Source organism: Orycteropus afer, unplaced genomic scaffold, assembly GCF_000298275.1.
Source record: "Orycteropus afer afer isolate SDZICR_OR568_19922 unplaced genomic scaffold, OryAfe1.0 scaffold00196, whole genome shotgun sequence".
Taxonomy (NCBI): Eukaryota; Metazoa; Chordata; class Mammalia; order Tubulidentata; family Orycteropodidae; genus Orycteropus; species Orycteropus afer.
Window position 1 is genome coordinate 5065744 of NW_006921783.1, and position 20462 is coordinate 5086205.

Consider the following 20462-nt stretch of genomic DNA (forward strand, 5'->3'; position numbering starts at 1 on the left):
AGCTCTACATGGGTGAAATGACCAAAGACTGCTCACTGAAGTGAGGGGGTAATCATTTTAGCATTTTAAACTTCCTTTGTGTGTCCTTAGAGCTTTAGTGTGCCTCAGTCTACATGGCCTTTACTAATTCCTGAAATAAGTACCACCAAACCTTGGACCCAAAGAGTTATAATTGCTATCTGAAAATACAGCACTCAGAAAGACTTATCCTCCAACCATGTATCAGGATCCTGACTTTCAAAGAGGCAGATGGTAGGAAACCAGGAGATAATTGGGCTCCAACAGTCGTGTCTTTTAGTGTATGACCCAGTACAGCTGAACTCTAATGTTCCATAGAGCACTTCAAAGTGGAGTTGACTTTTGGCTGATTCTCTTGAAATTACTGCTAATTTCATATTTTTAGCTAGCAAGAGGGTTATTTATAAATCCAGTGTCTTTTCTATCTCTGAATAGCATTTTCATCTCCACTGCACTTATTCTTGAGACAAGGCCAGATTCTGAAAGCAAAAGTACATGGAAAGGATTTTGGTTCCATTCAATTCCACTATGTCAGACCACAGGATTGCAAATTTCTTTGTTAATCTTGAGCACTATTTTAAAAGAGATATCAGTCTGTATGGGAAACAGATTTTAGCCACATGTAAGAACTTCATGTAGGTAAAAGGGATTGTCTCAGAAGGGACTATACTCCCCTTGACAACTGAGTTTTTTTTTAAGCACAAATGTATGACTATTCGTCAGCAGTGTCATAGGGAAAATTCAAATACTGGTTGAGTGGTTAGACTTTTGAGGATCCTTCTATTACCAATATATATAGTTCTATAGCCTCTTGTTGTCATCAGCAAGAACATACGTACACACATAGAATTTCTTTTTCTATATAAGAAACAAGATTTAAAAAATTTTAAATCATCATGGTCTACAACTTCTATTCCTCCCTAAAATGCAATAATCTAACATATCACTAATATATAATCTCACCAGTATATAATACCCTAATATGTATCTTTAAAGTGTTAACAAGCAAAGATGTTAACTTTGAGGACTAAGGCGTGCCTAACATAGCCATGGTATTTTCAATCACCTCATATGCATGTGAGAGCTGGACAACAGATAAGGAAGACCAAACAAGAACTGATGCCTTTGAATGCTGGGGAAGAATACTAAAATACAATGGACTGTCAAGAGAAGGAACATATCTGTCTTGGAAGAAGTACAGCCAGAATGCTCCCAGAAGTGAGGATGGTGAGACTTCAACTCATGTACTTTGGACATCTTATCAGGAGGGACTACTCCCTGAAGGACATCATGCTTGGTAAAGAAGGTCAGAGAAAAAGAGGAAGACCCTCAATGAGACAGAATGATACAGCAGCAGCAACAATGGGCTCAGACATGGCAATGACTGTGAGAATGGTGCGAGACCGGGCAGTTTTTCATTCTGTCGTACATAAGGTGCCTACGAGTTGGAACCAACTTAATGGCACCTAACAACAATATGTAATTTTTTAAGAATCTTTCCCACCCCAATCTGTCTTTTCCCTACCACAGCCAAACATGGTTCCCTGGCTACAAATTAATGTAAATCTTCATAGCATCATTGCTGTTGTTGTGTGCCGTCAAGTCGGACCTGACTCATAGTGACCCCTCCTGGGGTTTCCGAGGCGGTATCACTACAGAAGTAGATTGCCCCATCTTCCTTCTGAGGAGTGGCTGGTGGGCTTGAACTGCCAGCCTTCTGGTTAGCAGTCAAATGCCTTAGGCACTATGCTACCAGAGCTCCTTCGTAGCATCACAGAATACTACAGATAAAAGAAAATTTAACATTAAGACATCTCTGGTCATTACCCAGGAGCTCTGGTGGTGTAGTGCCTAAGGCATCTGACTGCTAACCAGAAGACTGGTGGTTCAAATCTACCAGCCACTCCTCGGAAGGAAGCCTGGGCAATCTACTTCCATAGATATACCATCTTGGAAACCCAAGGAGGGGTCTCTATGAGTCAGATGTGTCTTAATGGCAGTGTGTTGCATTGCATTGGTCATTACCGTAAGGTGGGAAATGTGTTACAAGAGAACCAAATAAAATAAAACTCAAAACTACTTATCTAGTAGTAAGCAGGGAGGGTACTGATCAAGGTTTTTTTTCTTTTTCAATGCAAAGGAAGACTTCAAAACGTTTGAACACATTTATAATAGGTCATCAAATATGTTAACTCCTGGGTCAATGCCCCAAGGACAGGCTTTATCTAGACCGGTACCTGTTGTAAGTTCTATGGTTTTACTCTGTAAGTCACTATGCCCACAGGGAGCCCTCTAAGAAGTGAGAGAGAGGCAACTTCATAATGGAGCTTGGGATGGCGATCCCACCCTGCAAGAGCTCCAAATCACTGAGCTCATGATAAGGCCACGTTAGTTCAGGACAACTCACTAATGGATCAAAATATACCAGGCACAGTTTTCTGTCCACCCTGAGGAATGTCAAATAAAAAATAAACAATATAACCAGAAAACTGGGAGCAAATTTACCCATATTTTGGTGGAGGAAGGGCTTGAAAACTGGAGATCTACCCATTGCTGTCTTTTCTGAGAACTCATTCACAATGCAAGGCAAGGCTCACTCAGAGACAAAGCTAAAATGCCCTCTTTAGAAAGGAGAGTGATCCCATCTGGAGCTACGGGAGTTCAGGGGCTGTCTATTGTGAAAATAGGTAGTTAGGGACTTTTAAAAATGCAAATTGCTGGACTGATCCTTAGAGTGATTATGGGCTATTGTATCAACAAGTCCTTGGGGACTATTGTAGACAGATGACTGACATATATATTACCCTATCATGATCAAACATGGTTCCTCTCATGTTAATGACTTTGCCAAGTGTGGTGATTGTCTTTAGAAAACATCTATTGGGAAAGTAGATACATGAATGTACTGTGACAGGGAGGACTGCAATCTACCACTTAAAGGAATTTTTGCCTTCAAAGAATCAGACAGTATAGAGAATGCTGGGTTTATAATTTTCTTTCTAGGGCCTTGACAATGAATTGCAATGAGACAAGACCCCAAATGTACTACTTAGAAGAGACTACAACAGTACTAGTGTTTCACATATATTAACTCAATCTACACAATGACCCCAATAGATAGGTATTATTATTATCCTCATTTTACATTTAATCAAACTGCGACCTAGAGAAGTTAAGTACCTCACCCAATGTCACCAACTAGCAGGTGGTGACCCAGGAATTAAATCCAAACACTCTGGCTCTAGAGTCCATGCTTTTAACTATTCCATCTCTCTAAGTTGTGTTACAGTTAAAAAGCTGCCTCAGAGTGGGAGCTAAATACCTTTCTTTCCCTTCTTTAGCCTCCATGATTCTGTCTGGTTGTGTGCCACATAATCATGGGGAAGAATGGAGATTGTACAGTGTTGGCCATTGGTGCTATAGACAAGTCCTGCTCATGGAGAAGCTCTGATATTGTACCCAATACAGTCAGCTGCAACAACATTTCATATTGCTCAGCGACATAAAAATACATATATGGAAACTGAGATCCAGAGATGAATGACTTACTTGTATTATGTTTCAAAGACAAGATGAGCAGAGTTAGCTCCCTAAACAGCTAACACAGCCCTAGCCACACCCATCATAGAATTTTTTCCCCGTAGCAGATTCAGTGGAAATAGGAGCTTGATCTCACATTAAGGTGAATGAGATTATAGTTGTCCTCCCCACCCCCTCTATAAGAGGAGCAGGCACTTTAAAATGCTTACCACAAGGAAGTAACACATCACTCCCTGAGTGAATCTATGACCCACTTATCTCCCTAGTCACTGGCACATGCCTTACCCCCACAGGCAGTTGCTGTCCAGAGGATAAGCCATAAACTGCAAATTCTGATTTCTCTATGTACAGATGGGGCAATGGATGAACAGCTGCAGGCTCTAGTCTGTATCAGTGTTTGCCTCTAATACTAGGTCCTTCTAGCCTGTCCAAGGTCTCTGGGTGGCACAAATGGTCTGCACTCAGCTACTAACCTAAAGGTTGGCAGCTGGAACCTACCAAGAGGTGCTGGTGGAAGGAAGGTCCGTAAAAATCCCAGCCAAGAAAATCTTACGGAGTGGTTTTACTCTGTAACACATGGAATCACCCTGGGTCAGAATTAATTTGATGGCACCAGGTTAGGTTTGTTTTGGTATTCACCACCTGATTATGTTAACACATTAAACAGAAACTCGGAGGAGTAACAGGGTGGAAGTGTCCTAGTTACGTAGGGCTGCTATGACAAATACAACAAATGGGTGGTTTTAACAAACAGAACTTTATATTCTCACAGTTTAGGAGGCTAGAAGTCCTAATTCAGGGTGTTGGCTCTAGAGGACCCCTGTCAGCTCTAGACGAAGGTTCTTGCCTCTTTGAGCTTTTGCTCCTAAAAGCTCCTGGGCAGTCTTCACGTGGGTTGGCAGCTCTCTTTCTTCTGCTTGCTTCCTTGCTTGTTTAATCTCTTTCGTATCTCAAAAGAGACTGACTCAAAATATATCCTACACTAATCCTGGCTCATTAACATTACAAAGATAACCCATTCCCAAATGGGATTATAACCACAGCATAGAGGTTAAGATTTACAACACCTATTTTTAGAGACATAATTCAACCATTGTTATGTTGTTTGCTGTCAAGTCGGCCGGCCTGACTCATAGCGACCCCTCCTTGGGTTTCCAAGGCAGTATCACTACGGAAGTAGGATTGCCCAATCTTCCAAGGAGTAGCTGGTGGGTTTGAACCACCAGCCTTCTGGTTAGCAGTCAAGTGCCTTAGGCACTATGCTACCAGAGCTCCCAATTCAACCATAACAGGGAGTATATCTGGAAGTTAACTGCAAATGTCCAAGTGGCACCTTGACTTAGGAGTTTATAACCTTATAAATCATCTGTGCTTCTTAAAGGTCTATCTTATCAATTCCCCAAGTACACAGGCTTGCCAGGATGGCACGACTCCCTTCAAGTAGGGTAGTTTGTCACATCCATTGCTCTTACCATGGAGAGAGGCATTTTGAAAAATCTGCCACCCATAGCCTACCGTTCCAGAGCTAGGAACATAAGACACATTACCATGAGTGACAGGAAAAAGTAAGCCCTTAGAAGCTTCTCTTATTTATCTCATCATTCTCACAACATTTGGACAAAAATTAAAATGACCAGACACCATCTCTTCTCAGGCCTTCGGACACTAAGCACAGGGGACTGAGCCTTTCTTTAATCAAATTCAGGGATACACAGGGTTCAATTTCTGAATCTAGTTTTGTCTCTGTCAATTTTGTTTTTACCAAAAAAAAAAAAAGTCTCAGGTCACTTCTGTACAGTGTTAGTCTTCCCATCTGTATAATGGCTGTCACACCACTAGCCCACTCCAGAGGGAAGCAAAGAGCCACACAGATTTTCTTGATTTTGAGTTTCAAATGCAGACAATCAGCTACCTCTAATCACCAGCTCATTGTCTTTAGTTCATACATCAAATCTGCTTCTGCAACACTTAAGAAAACCCAGATATTGTATCCCTCCTCCACTTGGTAATACTTTGAATTTTACACCTAACTGCATGCAATAAAAAAAGAAGGAAAAACATGAAAAGAGAGTATATAAAGTATACTGAAATCAAAAAAGGAAAGAAAGAAAAATACAATGTGGGAAGCACTTTCTGGTTTTGGAACAAAAGAGAATGCCAAAGGATGATGCTCCACGAATAAAACTGTACAGTAAAACTACCTTTAAGGAAAAAAATAAATAAACAGAAAACCACTGTCGTATTTATATTTTACATGCAGGTTACTACTCTTGACTACAGGAAGAAATCCTTGAAAAAGAAGTCTTTGGAAGCAAAAGATAGGATGGTCTAAACTATTAAAAAACAGATCAGCTAAAGACTGGCTATATCACATGTACACTGAGATGGAGTGCAGCCATATAGCTTGATGCATACATGCAATGTATTAAGTTGGGATGTGTTGTCTCTTCAGCTTCATATCTATTAAAGGAACAAATAATTTACATGTTACTGCATTATGAGAGTATGATATGTGGAGTGTCAACCCTTTCTCTTCAAATTGAACCATGTTAAGTCAAATCAGTGATGGGGGAGGGGTAGCAGTGGGCGGATAGGAGAGAAGCAGGGAGAAAGTAAGTTTAAAAAAAAAAATCTCTGCCTCAGCAAAAGTTTTCATTAAAATTTTAGACAAATGATCCCTGTGTCCTTCTCCCTTGCTGCCTGGGGCTCCATGCTATTTCTATGCAAATAACAACCTCGTGGTTTATATCTTATTATTTCCACCGGAGCTGCAGCGACATGACCTGAGACGTGTAAGAGGTGGTGGGGGGGGGGACAGGGAGGGAGTTGGAGAGGAGAGAGAGAAAGCGAGAGGGAGAAAGGAAGAGAGAGATGGAGTGGGTGCTCACTCGAGTGTGAAAAAATATTGTCAGGAGTGAGCGTCAAGAACAGGAGGAAAAAAAAAATCACAGGGATAACGTGTTTATTTCAGTCCCCCCCCCACCAATCCCGCCCTCCCCCTTGCAGACCAGCACCTTTTAAAATTCATTGGGCATCAGGCGATCACGCACAATCCATCTGCTTTCACTTTATCATTTGCATTTCATGCCTCCTGGCTTCTGATGTGCTGATACTTTGATGCAGTCAGGAGACGCGCATTATCATTATTTCAATTTTCAAAGGGGTCAACGGGATCGGCACTTGCACACACAAGATTTTTTTTTTCCTACAACCTCTGTGCACCCCTTCTTATTTTTCACCCCAATGTTTAACATAAAGAATGAAGACTCAAAAAAGGTGGGGGTCAAATATTTATGGTCTAAGAGCCTGCATATACCACCTACATTTCCACTTTACTCAGGTACATTCATACCATGAGCAAAATGGTCAAGGCTTAAAAAAATGGAGGTTCTACTGTGTTTTAGACGCACACAAAGACTTACAACATGGACACTCAGGGAGGCACAGAGACAGAGTAAGAGAGAGCTTACAGCAGACAGACACAAAGAGACTGAGAGATCAGCACTCATGCAGGAAGGGACATGCACTCAGTGACTTGTTTACACCCAGAGTGTGCAAGACAGATACTTATAGTGAGACAGACAGACGAACATGTAGAAAGACACCAACACACACAAAGAACTGTACACAAGGAATAAGTCAGAGGAATCACTCTGAGCACATAGATCCCATATAGTTTCCTTTCTCATACCTGTTAGGCAAAGGGGCTGACAGGACAGTCTTAATGAATTTGCATGAAATCGGGTGTCTTTCAGCAACATGACTATATTTAACAGGCATTGACATGAAGATAGTGAAACAGGCAGAGCAGGATGAGGTAACCTCCATAAACGATCACTCCCTTCAGCTAAAAATGACCCTATCCTTCTGGAAATGAACATTTTTTGGTAAGTTACAGCTGCAGCTTTTACTTGTCTTTTCTTCTGCAACTAGACTTTTCCTTAACAAGCAGCTCTGTAGCTAGAAGAAAGTGAGCATAATGAATTTGATCAGAACAATTCAACCAGTGAATTTTAAGGAAAAAATCCCTAATGCTTTCTTTATGGCACAAATGAAATTAAACTAACAAGTTTCCAGGCCCTCCCCAACAAAAAACCCTTAGTGTTTTGTATTATTCTTTGATTCTTTGTGTATTACTTAGTATCTGGGGGAAAATAAGAACTTCAATGTAAATGAGACACATTTCAGAAATTAACTGTCTAGGTATGGAAATATTACAGATGTAGAGGTATCTTCTTTAAATTCTGTTCTCACAGATAATGGTACCTAAAATTCTCTTCAACATTTATCAATATATCATCCTAAGATGGCACCCAAAAGAGCAACGTAAAAAAATGTTAAGACTCAGCAATTTATCCCACTGCAATAATCTCCTTCGGTAGTGGTGGTTCACAATCCTCACTTCTAGGCTACCCTCCAAAAACGGAGAAGGACAGCCAAGTTTGCTATTGTTAGCATTACTTTGCCTTTCTTTGGAGAGAAAGGCAATGTTGGAGGATACAGAGTTCCTATGAATGCAGTGAGTCAGTCCATCACATCAAACCATTTTCCTAATTTCTGACATTCCCAAAAGCTAAAAGGATGAACAGAAGTATCAACTTTTCCTAAGTCGGAATGATGGACAGGACACTTAGTTCCTATCCTTCTCCTTAAAAGTCAAGGCTTGATTTGAAAAAAAAAAAAAAAAAAAGTTCCTACAAATCTAGTGAACACAATAGCCAATACAATTTAGTATGCATGTAATTCCACAAGCTCAGTCACCAAACTGCAAGAGAAAGGAAAAAGGAACTGAAATTTTGATGAGAGCCAACATTTTGTGCCAAGCACTAGATACTGCTACTGATATTTTCCCATTTGATCTCGACACCACCACTTATAAATCATTAGCCCCCTTTTGCAGATAAGAAAGCTGAGGAGCTCAGAGGTTATACAAATTGCACAAGGTCAGCCAGTTCCAGACTATTCTGTTACATATTTCTGGCTCTGGAGAGAAAATCATTTTCCTATGCCTCAAAAGAAGAGAGAACTACATTGTTCTTTGTATATTCAGGTATCCTCAGTTTTCCCTCTTCTAAGCACTGACCTCAGCATCCATTTCTTTTCTTTGGAATCACCTCTATGAATTTGGATTGAAAAATCACAAGCACTTCTTTCATGGGAAACAGAAATCTCTGCATCATACTCTACCCAGCAATCCATCCATCCACCCACCCACTCAGTAGTCACTATTTACCCTATGTACAAGGGACCACCCTAAGTGTACTTTTTCAGAAGCAAGTGCACGGATTTCTCAAAACACTGAAAGTTGCTATGAACAACAACAACATCCTCAACATCCAGGCCATTGTCTAATCCATGCTTGTTGTGTTGTTGTTGTTATGTGTGGTCGAGTCGGACCCGACTCATAGCGACACCTCCTTGGGTTTCTGAGGCAGTATCACTATGGAAGTGGATTGCAGCATCTTCCTTCCAAGGAGTGGCTGGTGGTTTGAACCGCCAACCTTCTGGTTAGCAGCCAAGCGCCTTAGGCACTATGCTACCAGAGATCTGACAATGGGAACCAGTACAACTGGATTCAGATTCAGCTCCACATATCTGAACAGATCTCATCATATTCCTTACTCATAGATGAGAAAAAGGTGAGAAAGGGGCAGAACAGAAGTTTTTAATTAATTCTCAGTCTGCAAAGAGACATTAAAATGTGAGCTTTCTGGAGCAGAGGTTTTACACAGTTTGTTCACCGATATATCCATAAGCCCTGCAACAGTACCTAGCACACAATAGATACTAAAATATTTGTTGAATGAATAAAATGAATGAATGAATGAATGAAAAAATAAGCAAGTCAAAGGGCTTCCTTTAAGTTAGGATCTTGAGTTAAGAATTCACAATATTCTTTAAATAGTGTCACCCACTTCTGCCAAACCCTTGAAACTTACTTTGTTGAGGGCCCCAGCTCCTGTCAGAATTAAGTGAGAATTCTCAACCTGGATGGCTCTCTGTCCCAGCCGGACAAGGTAAGCTCCAATCCCAATGGCTCGGCATGTCACCTTAAAAAGAGAATAAATTCTACACACCCCATATTTATGTCCTTTCCCAAGCTGAAAAAACTAAGGCATAGATATGGAAAATCCACATTTGCAGAAATAATTATTGCTTTTCATGAAGACCACTGATTAACATCAAAATTAAGAACTAATTTAAAAGCAAAAGAAGAGAAGAGACAGAAGTCATTCAATGATTCAAGTTTTGGGCACTTAAAGGGTCATTTAGGCCCTTTAGTTCTATACTTTTGCCCATCTCACAGATGTTTAGCATCTCCACTAGCAGTGTCAGCAAGGAAATTAGTAAGAGGAGAAGATGTTTGAGCTATTAAAACGTTGGTAAAATATTCAGAGAAATAAGAAGTTGAACTCTAAAGTCTAAAATGAGGTGCTAGGTTTATCTGGGAAATTTAATTATTTCTATTATCCTATCTTCCCACTATCATGTATGATTGAAATCAGATTGCAGATGTACAATTTCTGAGAAATTCTTTCATTTTGGACTGAATAGTACTTATGGGGGCAAAAAATAAATCCTAGTCACACAGATAGCTCTTCAAAAATTTCAGATTCTGGTAATATTTACAAGGCTGATGGTGATGATCTCATCGTAGGCCAATGAGGATTCTCCAGCAATCATTCCAGAACCTCGAAGATTCTCTGCTCCAAGTCCCTCTTCCTTCCCAATAATATCTGTTATCTTGTACCTATTGGATACAACCATGACAAATAATAACAACAGTTTATTAGATGAATAATCACCACTAAATGACTGCTAAAAGCATTCTGAAAGATTATATTTAACACCAGGGCTTTATATTCTGCTTTTTATATTCTTCGTTCATATATCTTTCTTTTATAAGTCAGTACCTCTCTTACCTGGAAACAATATGGTATAGTAGCAACAGTAGAATCTAGCATTAAGCAAATGGGTTTGAATTCTTGCTCTGACACCTACAGCTTTGGGACTCTGCAGACAATAGTAACTTCTGTAAAATGGGGATTATAAGTCCCTGCCTCCAAGGGTTGACCAAAAAAGCAAATCAACTGCTACTGAGTTGACTCTGACTCATAGCAATCCTGTGGGACAGAATAGAACTGCCCCATAAGGTTTCCAAGGCCATAAATCTTCACGGAAGCAGAGTGCCTCATCTTTCCCCCACAGAGCAGCTGATGAGTTTGAACCTCTGACCTTCTTGTTAGCAGCCAAATCCTTTAACTATTGTGCCACCAGAGCTCCTTCAAAGGGCTGACAGCAGAGTTAAATCAAAGCAACCAGGAAAGGACTTGACACAGCTGGGTCACAAATTTTAGATGCTCCTTCTTGCTTTCTAGAATAAATGTCTTAAAAGCAGGGTCAATTTATGTTTCTGTAATAAGCAGTGGCCATTAAATCAGTAACTTCAGATAAATGTTACATAGGAATAAAGTATCAAAGAGGGGTAAGTGGGAATGCTCAGCCCATTTCTCAAGTTAAAAATCATCTCCCTTTCCAAGACAGGAATGAAGGAGAAGGTCAAAACTGTGTACTCCCACTCCTGCTCTCTCATAAATAGCAAGTGTATACATGAGGGCTTGTGGCTGGAGTCCTCTGGAGGGGCAGGTGGTATGTATAGAAGTGAAATGACGACCAAGTGTCCAGAAAGCATCCTGTGGATCCAGTGGGAGTCACTCATCTGTCTTCTGCGCAGGGGATTAGGAGTGATAGCTGATAATGGGAGATGGGGAATGCATCAAATAAAAGAAAGGAAAAATACTAAGTTGGACGTAGAGATGTGCATATATTATTTATTGTTTCACGTGTGCTCAGAAGGCTTGGCATTGGGCACAGTTTTATAAATTGAAATAATAAATAAGTATCCCATAGCAGCTCTTAAACTGCTCCCCCCATTTCTCTTCTCCCTGCTTTATTTCCAGTCCTTGATCAATTCCTTCTCTTTGCCCTTGTTTTGGTCCATGGCTTTGCATTTCTGTTTCCCAAATTTCTAGCTTTTCTATTTTTAGCCTCTCCCTAGGAACTCTGGTAGCATAGTGCCTAATGCACTTGACTGCTAACAAGAAGGCTGGCAGTTCAAACCCACCAGCCGCTCCTCGGAAGGAAGATGGGGCAATCTACTTCCGTAGTGATACTACCTTGGAAACCCAAGGAGGGGTCGCTATGTGTCGGGTCTGACTTGACGGCACAAAACAACAACAACAACAACAACAACAACAATTTCCCAGTTCTTCCTTTTGCTCTACATTCTAGGGTTATATAATAGGTGAAGCTAATCTCCCCTAATAGGTTAATGAGGCACACTAATTTCAGGGCAGAGAGATGTAGTCTTTCTATGAGGTCCGCATACCATACAGTCACAAATACTCATGGGCTTAGTCAACATTCCTTGTGAAGCAGATCATTCCCTCCTAAGGACTGCATATTGCTTTATTGGTTTTCCTGACTGGTCACTTAGCAACTTCTCCCATTATTATATTAAAAATAAAAATGTCTTATTTTTTCTTCATTGATTGGGGTCTTCAACTATCTAGGACTATCATTCTTTAACAAAGGGCTAAATTCTGATATCTTTTATAATAAAAGTCAGGAGTCCTGGTGGCCCCAACAGTTAAGTGCTCAACTAGCCAAGAGGTTGGTGGTTTGAACCGACCCAGGGATGCCCGAGGAGACAGGAATGGTGATCTGCTTCGAAAAGGACACAACCTGAAAACACATTGGGGCAATTCTACTCCACACATACGGGGTTACCATGAGTTGGAAACAATTCAAGGACAACTAACAACAATAACAAAACTTTTGTATTATGTGTTACAATTAATAAAAACAGAGTCAGGTATATAATTTCTGATCCTCACAATAATCCAGTGTGGTAAGTATTACCAGCTCTACTTGACAGATAATAATAATCATAGCCAGGATTTTTAACTACTTACCATGTACTCCAAAACCAAAAAACCAAACCCACTGCCATCAAGTCAATTCCAACTCATACCAACTCCCACTGGGTTTCCAATGTGGTAAATCTTTATGGAAGTAGATTGCCTCATCTTCCTTCTGTGGAGCGGCTGGTAGGTTTGAACTGCCAACCTTCTGATTCGCAGTCAAATGTTTTAGGCACTGTGCCACCAGAGAGAGCTCCACTATGTATCCAGTACTATGCTAACAAGAACATTATTTACATTATACCTACTTGATCTTTATCTTACAATGAGGAGACTAAAGCTCAGAGAAGAAAAATCACTCGCTTTAACAGAAGCAATGTACAAAATCAACAGCTTTCTTAGGTACCAATAATAAAGAATTGAAAAATATAATGGGGGTAAAAGTCCCATTCAGAGTAGCAAGAAAAAAGGCAAAAAAAAAAAAAAAAATCTAGGAATAAACAAAGAAATTGGCAAAATACTACTGGACCCAAACTATGCACTAAGGTGTCCCAAGGCACCACAGTGAACTCCCAGGGGCACTATTGTTGTTGTTATGTGCCGTAGAGTCGGACCCGACTCATAGTGACCCCTCCTTGGGTTTCTGAGGCAGTATCACTACGGAAGTAGATTGCCCGATCCTCCTTCAGGGGCACTATAGGATATTTTAAATTATTAGGAGAAATACTATGATATGTGTATCTATTCACACTTTAACATTAGATAGTGTTACACTACTTTTGATGATGTCCTATTTTTGCAGAACAGGGCTTTCCGTAGTTTCTGAAATAAAAAGCAAGTTCTGCACAAAAATCAATGTGATGGTTTGAGAACTTATACAGGTGCAAACATTCCATTAGTAAGTAACTGTAGTTATCTAAAAATAAATATATTAAAAAATTTAAGTTATTTACTTTTTCAAATGATTATTAAGTTATTAGGGTATAAATACTTATAAGGTTGTTTGGATCTAACTACTTAGTAAATAGAACTATTACGTACATATCTTTTAGCCTAGGGTGCCATGAGAAAATTATTGAGACACTGAGGATGCTATGAACCAACAAAGTTTAGAAACTTCTGGCATAACTTATTTGAAAAAAAAAAAGAACTACAAAACTTTAAAAGTATACTTGAATAAACGGAAAAATACACCATCTTTCTTGTTGGAAAGAGTTAATATTATGAAAATATCAGGCCTTCCTAAGTTTATTATAAACCTAACACCATTTTAATCAAAATCAGTATGGAGTATTATTTTAAAAATAAGCAAACAAAAAAAGGAGTGTTAGGTGCTATAGTGCATAAGGCATCTGACTACTAACCAGAAGGCTGGCAGTTCAAACCCACCAGCCACTCCTCGGAAGGAAGGTTGGGCAGTCTACTTCTGTAGTGATATCACCTCGGAAACCCAACGAAAAAGGAGCCTATATATAAAAGTGCATCAGACAGTGTTCCAGTGCTGTTCATAAGGTATTCGCTGGCTAATTCTTTGAGAAATGGATGGCCCCCTTCTTCTTCCCAGTCTGTATTAGTCTGGAAGCTCTGCTGAAACCTGTCCACCATGGGTGACCCTGGCTGGGATCTGAAACCAGTGGCATAGCCTCCAGCCTCACAGCAATGCACAAGCCACTACAATATGACAAATTGACAGATGAGTGGTGGTTGAAGAACAAAGATGTTACTTTGAAGACTAAAGCGTGCTGAACCCAGGCCATGGTATTTTCAATCACCTCATATGCATGTGAAAGCTGGACAATGACAATGAGTAAGAAGACTAAAGAAGAGCTGATGCTTTTGAGTTGTGGTGTTGTCAAAGAGACTGAAAACACCACGGACTGCCAGAAGAAGGAACAAATCTGTCCTGGAAGAAGTGCAGCTGGAATGCTCCTTGAAAAGTGAATAGCTAGACGTACTACTTTGGTCATGTTGTCAGAAAGGACCATAACCCTGGAGAAGGGTATCATGGTTGGTAAAGTGTAGGGCTAGCGAAAAAGGGGAAGACCCTCAATGAGATGGGTTGACAGTGGTGGCTGCAACAATGGGCTCAAGTATATCAAGTATTGTAAGGATGGTGCACAACCGGGCAGTGTTTTGTTCTGTTGTACACAGGGTTGCTATGAGTCAGAGCCAACTCGAGGGCACCCAACAACAACATATATAAAAAGGCAAAAAAAAAGACAATAAATTTTGGGAAAAAATTAAGAATGTGAGGACATTTGCCTAACCCAATAGTTACAAGGGTGGCATTACCCCAAGAATAGATAACAGCAACAAAAGAACACAAAGCATAGTAACTGAATTAAAATTATTACAAAAATGAGGAAAGTATGAATTATTCAATAAATAGTGTTAGAGTAACTGATTAACATTCTATAAAAACCTTTCAGATAGATTATAAAAATGTTCAGCTTCACTAGTAATCAAAATAACTCAAGTTAAAATAACAATTGCTGTTTTTATTGTATTTTATTAATTGAAAATAATCAATGTTGGCAAGGGTAGAGAAAAAGTAAAGACAGTTACAAGCACTATCATGGACTGCTTGGCAGGAATATAGAACTTGAAAGAGCAATTTGGAATTATCATTAAAAAACTTTAAAAATGGACATGCTTATTATTAGCAAGTCTACCTCTAGAAATTAACCCAAGGAGAATAATCATAAATATTCACAAAGGTTTACATAAAGGAATATTCAGTACTAGGGTAGAATAGTGAAAAATTAGAAACAATCTAAATGCTTATACATAATATTCATTATTATGAAATACTAAGTAGCCAATCGGTATCATATTCTTTAAAAATATCTTAAGAATAGGAGAAATTTTCCCCAAATACTTCTTAACAAAAAGAACATGTTATAAAATAGTTTATCTTTCATGATCCCAAGTATGTGGGGGGGAAAAAAATTTCTATAGAAAAGACAGTAAGAATTTCACATGCATAAATACTAGCAATATCTCAGAGTAAGATTATGGTTCTTAGTTGTTTACATGTTCCAATTTTTCTAAAATGAATTAAGTCTCATAAATATAATTAAAAAATCTCAATCAATAACAAGGTGATTCAGCTTGTAAGTGGTAGAGTTAGGATATGAACTTAGGACCCCCAGATCGTCTAGCAAGCAATCTTCAATGCTCTTCACTATCATTATCAGCCAGACAGTAGGAAAAAAGCTACCATATTCTCCTTTAGTCCATGCCAAATTATGCTGACACATACACACCTACCTGGATTCTCCTTCATCCTCCACATGTTCACAATAGACAGAGTTGAGAGCACTGACTCTCTTATAATCTTGAGGGGTCAAATATAAATACTTGAATCCCTGTGAAGCACAAATAGTTTTTAATTCATTATTTGCCATCATGACACAGCCAGAAGATACGGCAAAGCACACTGAAGGTACCTTGTTCCAAAGCTATCTCTAAATTGCCACATCATTTTGAGTACTGCCTATAGATACTACCAGACAGTCCTCCTTTGAAAGCTAGATATGCCCATTTCTCTAGTCACTGACTGACTGTCCTTGAAACAAAATACCATGTAGCTGCAACTTCAAGTACATTCCATTCACTTCATTTTTATCAGGGTTAAAGGGTCATTGTCTAATCTTCATTTGACATCTCTTTTTAAAATCTGAACACAAAATTAAAGAATTGTGTGAATTACCATTCTTTACTCTCACAATCTGTGGTATCATCAAAATATAAATGGGTACAGGATGTGATTTTTTGACAAAACCACAAAACTAGGGGATTCAATATTAAAATCTGAAGTCTGTGCAGTGATAACAGTAAACACTGAACTCATGTCATTTGATTTTTTCAATGACTTCCAATTCCTATTTACATTTTCAAAGTTATACTAACATCCTGTGGTACTTATGTTTGTATGTCAACTTGGCTGGGACTGGTCGAGTGGCTGAGCAGCTGGTGGTAGTTATTCCCAATGATGAGACTGGCAATCAACTCCATGGTGGGATCTACCACAAGCAGCTGAGTAGCTGCCTTTGGGATGTGGTCTGCTTCCTATATATAAGGAGAAGCCTTGGGCATGGTCTCTAGTTTATGGCACACTTGGACCCTGCACGTAGCTGTGTCATTGTTCAACAGCCTGCTATGCTCTGCCAACCTTGGGACTTACAATGGACTTGAATTAATGCCTGCTGTGTGGTTTGGTAATACCAGGACTGTGATTTTTTACTTGTTAACCTTGGGACTTCTAACCTCAGCAGCCAGCAGCTTTCTGAGTGAAGAAACGCCACTAGCTCCAGTGGGCCAGGAGCAGGAGGCAGAGCTGGACCCCAAGGTTGAGGGGCTTTCATCCAGCCCCTAGAGCCTGGCACTTTGAACTTGGACTTAAAGCCTCCAAGAATAAACTCCTGTTTGTTAAGGCCATTCTATTTGTGGTATATTTCTGTCAGAGCAGCACTAGGTAACCAGAACACATCTCATATGTGATTTGTTTTTATACATATACATATTCAGACACAAAGCAGAGTTACATCATATGTGTACTTAAATTAGGTGAATTAGTCACTCAGCCAAAAAAAAAGTAAAATGAGAAAAAACATTTTAAGTACAGTGAGAAATTATGGCCACCATTCAACTCAGTGAGTTTATGTCCCACAGTGAGCACAACACAGAAGAGACATTAATCTGCCATTGGTCTTGCATGACTCATGATGGGAATGCTTTGCAGCACTGAGTGTCATCAGTATGTCAGCAAACACATTATTTACTGAGTGCCTGTTATACGCAAGGTACTGTTCTAGGCACTGGAAAAACAAGAATGAACAAAATAGACAAAAATTCCTAATCTTTTGGAACTTATCTTCAAGTGGGGAAGATAGAAAATGTACAAGGTAAATAAGTAAAAAAAAACTAATGGGAGTATGATCCAAGGAAAAAAATAAAACAAGATAGGGAGATAGAAGAGTTGCAATTGTAGAAAGAATAGTTAGGGAAAGCCTCACTGAGAAAGTGTCATTTGAGTAAGGACCTGAAGGTGGTGAGAAAATGAGACATGAGGACATCTGAGAGGAAAGCATTCTAGGCAGATGAAATAGCATATACAAAAACCCTGAGGCAGAAATATGCCTAATAGTTTCAAGAAGCAGCAAAGAGGCCAGCAGTGCCAGAGTGTGTAGTAAGAGGGGCTGCAGCAAGAAATGAAGGAAGAGTAGCATTGGAAGGTCCATCTACACAGGGTCTTGTAGATAACTATATGGTCTTTGGTTTTTACTTGAGAGAGCTGGGAAGCCATTGAAGATTTTTAATCAGAGGAATGTTTTGGAGCCATGATCTGATTTATATTTTAACTGAATCATTCTACTTTATGTGAAGAATAGACTTTGGTTGGGACAGAAGCAAGGCCAGAAACAGGAAGGTCAATTAGAAGCCTCCTGCAATAATGTAGGTAAGAAATCAGAGTGACTTGTTTAATGTGCAGCAGTGGAAGTGGTTAGGAATGGTTGAATTCTGGATCTATTTTGAGATAGGGAAAACATGATTTACCAATAGAGTGGATGTGGGATGTAAAAGAAAAAGAGAAGTCAAGGATAATTCCAAGGACTTTCATGTAAACAAATCTAAGAATGAAGGTGCCATCTATTGAGAAGACTGTGGGGAAAAAATTTAGGCAAGTTTTAGAAGCTACATTTAGGCAGACATCTAAGTAGAGATGTTGAGTATGGATATAGCAATCTGAAGTTCAGGGGTAAGATATGAGTTTGGAACTTATTACTGTCATCAGCTAGCTGCCCCCTAGTCAAGATGACTCCAAGCACAGCTGAACTGAAATGCTGCCTGGTCCTGCACCATCTCCATGACTGATCATGAACTGGATTATTGTGATCCGTAGGATTTTAACTGGCTGATTTTTGGAAATAGAAGTCCCTTGGGTGGTGCAAATGGTTAAGCATTGGACTACTAAGCAAAAGGCTGGCACTTTGTACCCACTCAGAGGTGCCTCAGGAAAAAAAAAACCTGGCAATCTCCTTCTGAAAGGTCAGAACCATGAAAACCCTATGGAGCGCAGTTCTACTCTGAAACACATGGGGTTGCCATTAGCTGGAATTGACGCCACTTGACGGCAGTTGGTTTAAGCTTACCGAAGTGGGGTCAAGAAGTAATGGGAGAATAGTTTCTGGAGACAGGACAGCTTTTTTTTTTTTTTTTAAATAGTTTTGTTACAAAGGAAAGGAGAGAATGGGGTAGGAGTTATAGCTAGAGGGGAGAGTGTTTATATACTAAAGGGTTGATCCAATTGAGATGAGAAATAGTGATGATGCAAGAAAAAGGGTAAAGAATTGTTGATCAATGCCCTTAAGTTAGCAAGAAGGGAGAGAACCAGTGTGCAAGAGGAGAAATTGACCTTAGATAGGAATGGGGGAAGTTCTCTGACGGTCAGGAGAGACGGCAGAAAATAAAAGGCACAGATGCAGATACTTGGGATGAGAGTGGACACTCTCTTCTGATTGCTTCTATTTTCTCAGTGAATTGGGGAGCAAGGTCATCAGCTAAGAGTGAGGATGGGGGAAGAGGCTATTAAAGATCTGGGGAGAGAACAGAAGATGTGAAATTGTCATGTAGGAGGTTGGTAATCTTGATTTTAAAATAAGACTAGTCAACAGGACAATGTACTTTTCTCCATCAATGTTTAGCTGTGCAATTGCAGACATGGGAGAGAGTTGAATTTAAAGTTTTTATAAAGGTACAGAGTAAGCTGAATGAAGAGAGAAACAAAAGAAGTTGAGAGTAGTGCTTATAATGCACTTATAATGATTAACATATCATTAACACTGGAATTTAAGTTGAATAAGAATGAAATGAGGGTATAAGGTACAAATAAAGAACAGAAGAAAAGTGGTAGGATCAATAGTTGTAGATCCTGGTAAGTTCAAAGATTATTGGATTTGGGGGTACTACAGAGAGTGAGCTGGCAAGACAGAATGGAGAAGTGGCAAAGAATGGAATGCCTGAAATTGAAATTACAGGGAATGAGAGGTTGAAGTCAGGTAGACTTCAACCTTTAAAGGAAAGGAAGTCAGGGACTCAAGAACTCAGGTTATGGGAAAGATAGTCTATGTGTGTGGTGTAGTAAATTACCTGCTATGACTTTTCTAGCCAAGTCTTTGTAAACTTGGTGGAATTTGCCATGAGCAACTGAAGAGCTCCTGATTGTTAAAGTTACCCACCTGGGGTATTTCTGTTGAGAGTGGCACAAAGCAATGTTCTTGGAAGTCCGCTCTCTCTCAGGTGCTTAAAATTCTAATGTTATCATTGGTTAGTTTGGCCACTCTGCCAGGCTCAAAAGCAGTCCTCCTAGAGGCAGAAGAAGTCTCTCTTGACTGCTGGCTCAGAAAGACGTGCTGCTGAGAGAAATGTGCTCCTGAGAGACAATGCACTGCTGGGAGAGAGACTGACAGATTGGTGTTGGGAGAGAGACTGAGAGTGTTCCTGAACTTGAATTGTAGCATGGTGCTTCCCTAATAAACCCCATGTTCTGTATGGCCACTGCAGTGAATTACCTAACCCAGCAAAGAGGTGGTGGGTGCTGCAGGAGGAAAGGTTGGTGTCAGGGTTGGTGAAAGGGCTGGAGGGAGGTGGTTTGTCTGGCCTCACAGGGATAGGCCTTGGGCTGCTGATGGTGATTCTGTCTTCCTCTTGTGGGGTTGGAGGAGATTAGAAGATATGGCCTCCTTGCCCCTTTGGCAGTGGGTGTCAGGAGTGGGATTCGTTGCAGTGGCTCCACACTCATAGGACATGGGATTTTGTAAAAGAAAGAAGGAAGGGGCCTGGGATGTGAAATTTTGGATTATTAGATGGTTACTTTGGTTGCTGTTGTTGTTATGTGCCGTCGAGTCGGACCCGACTCATAGCGACCCCTCCTTGGGTTTCTGAGGCAGTATCACTACAGAAGTAGATTGCCCCATC

At 39.9% G+C, this 20462-nt stretch overlaps 1 protein-coding gene across 1 annotated transcript in view; it reads right to left on the reverse strand.

Annotated features, from left to right (window-relative positions):
• The window catches only part of ACACA (acetyl-CoA carboxylase alpha), a 260973-nt gene that overhangs the window by 58386 nt on the left and 182125 nt on the right, over positions 1 to 20462 (reverse strand). Inside the window, exons 42-44 of the mRNA XM_007947891.2 lie at positions 15753 to 15850; positions 10189 to 10309; positions 9498 to 9608 (exon numbers count right to left, since the gene is read on the reverse strand). Of these exons, the coding sequence (XP_007946082.2) occupies positions 9498 to 9608; positions 10189 to 10309; positions 15753 to 15850 (330 nt within the window). The remainder of the gene's footprint in view (positions 1 to 9497; positions 9609 to 10188; positions 10310 to 15752; positions 15851 to 20462) is intronic.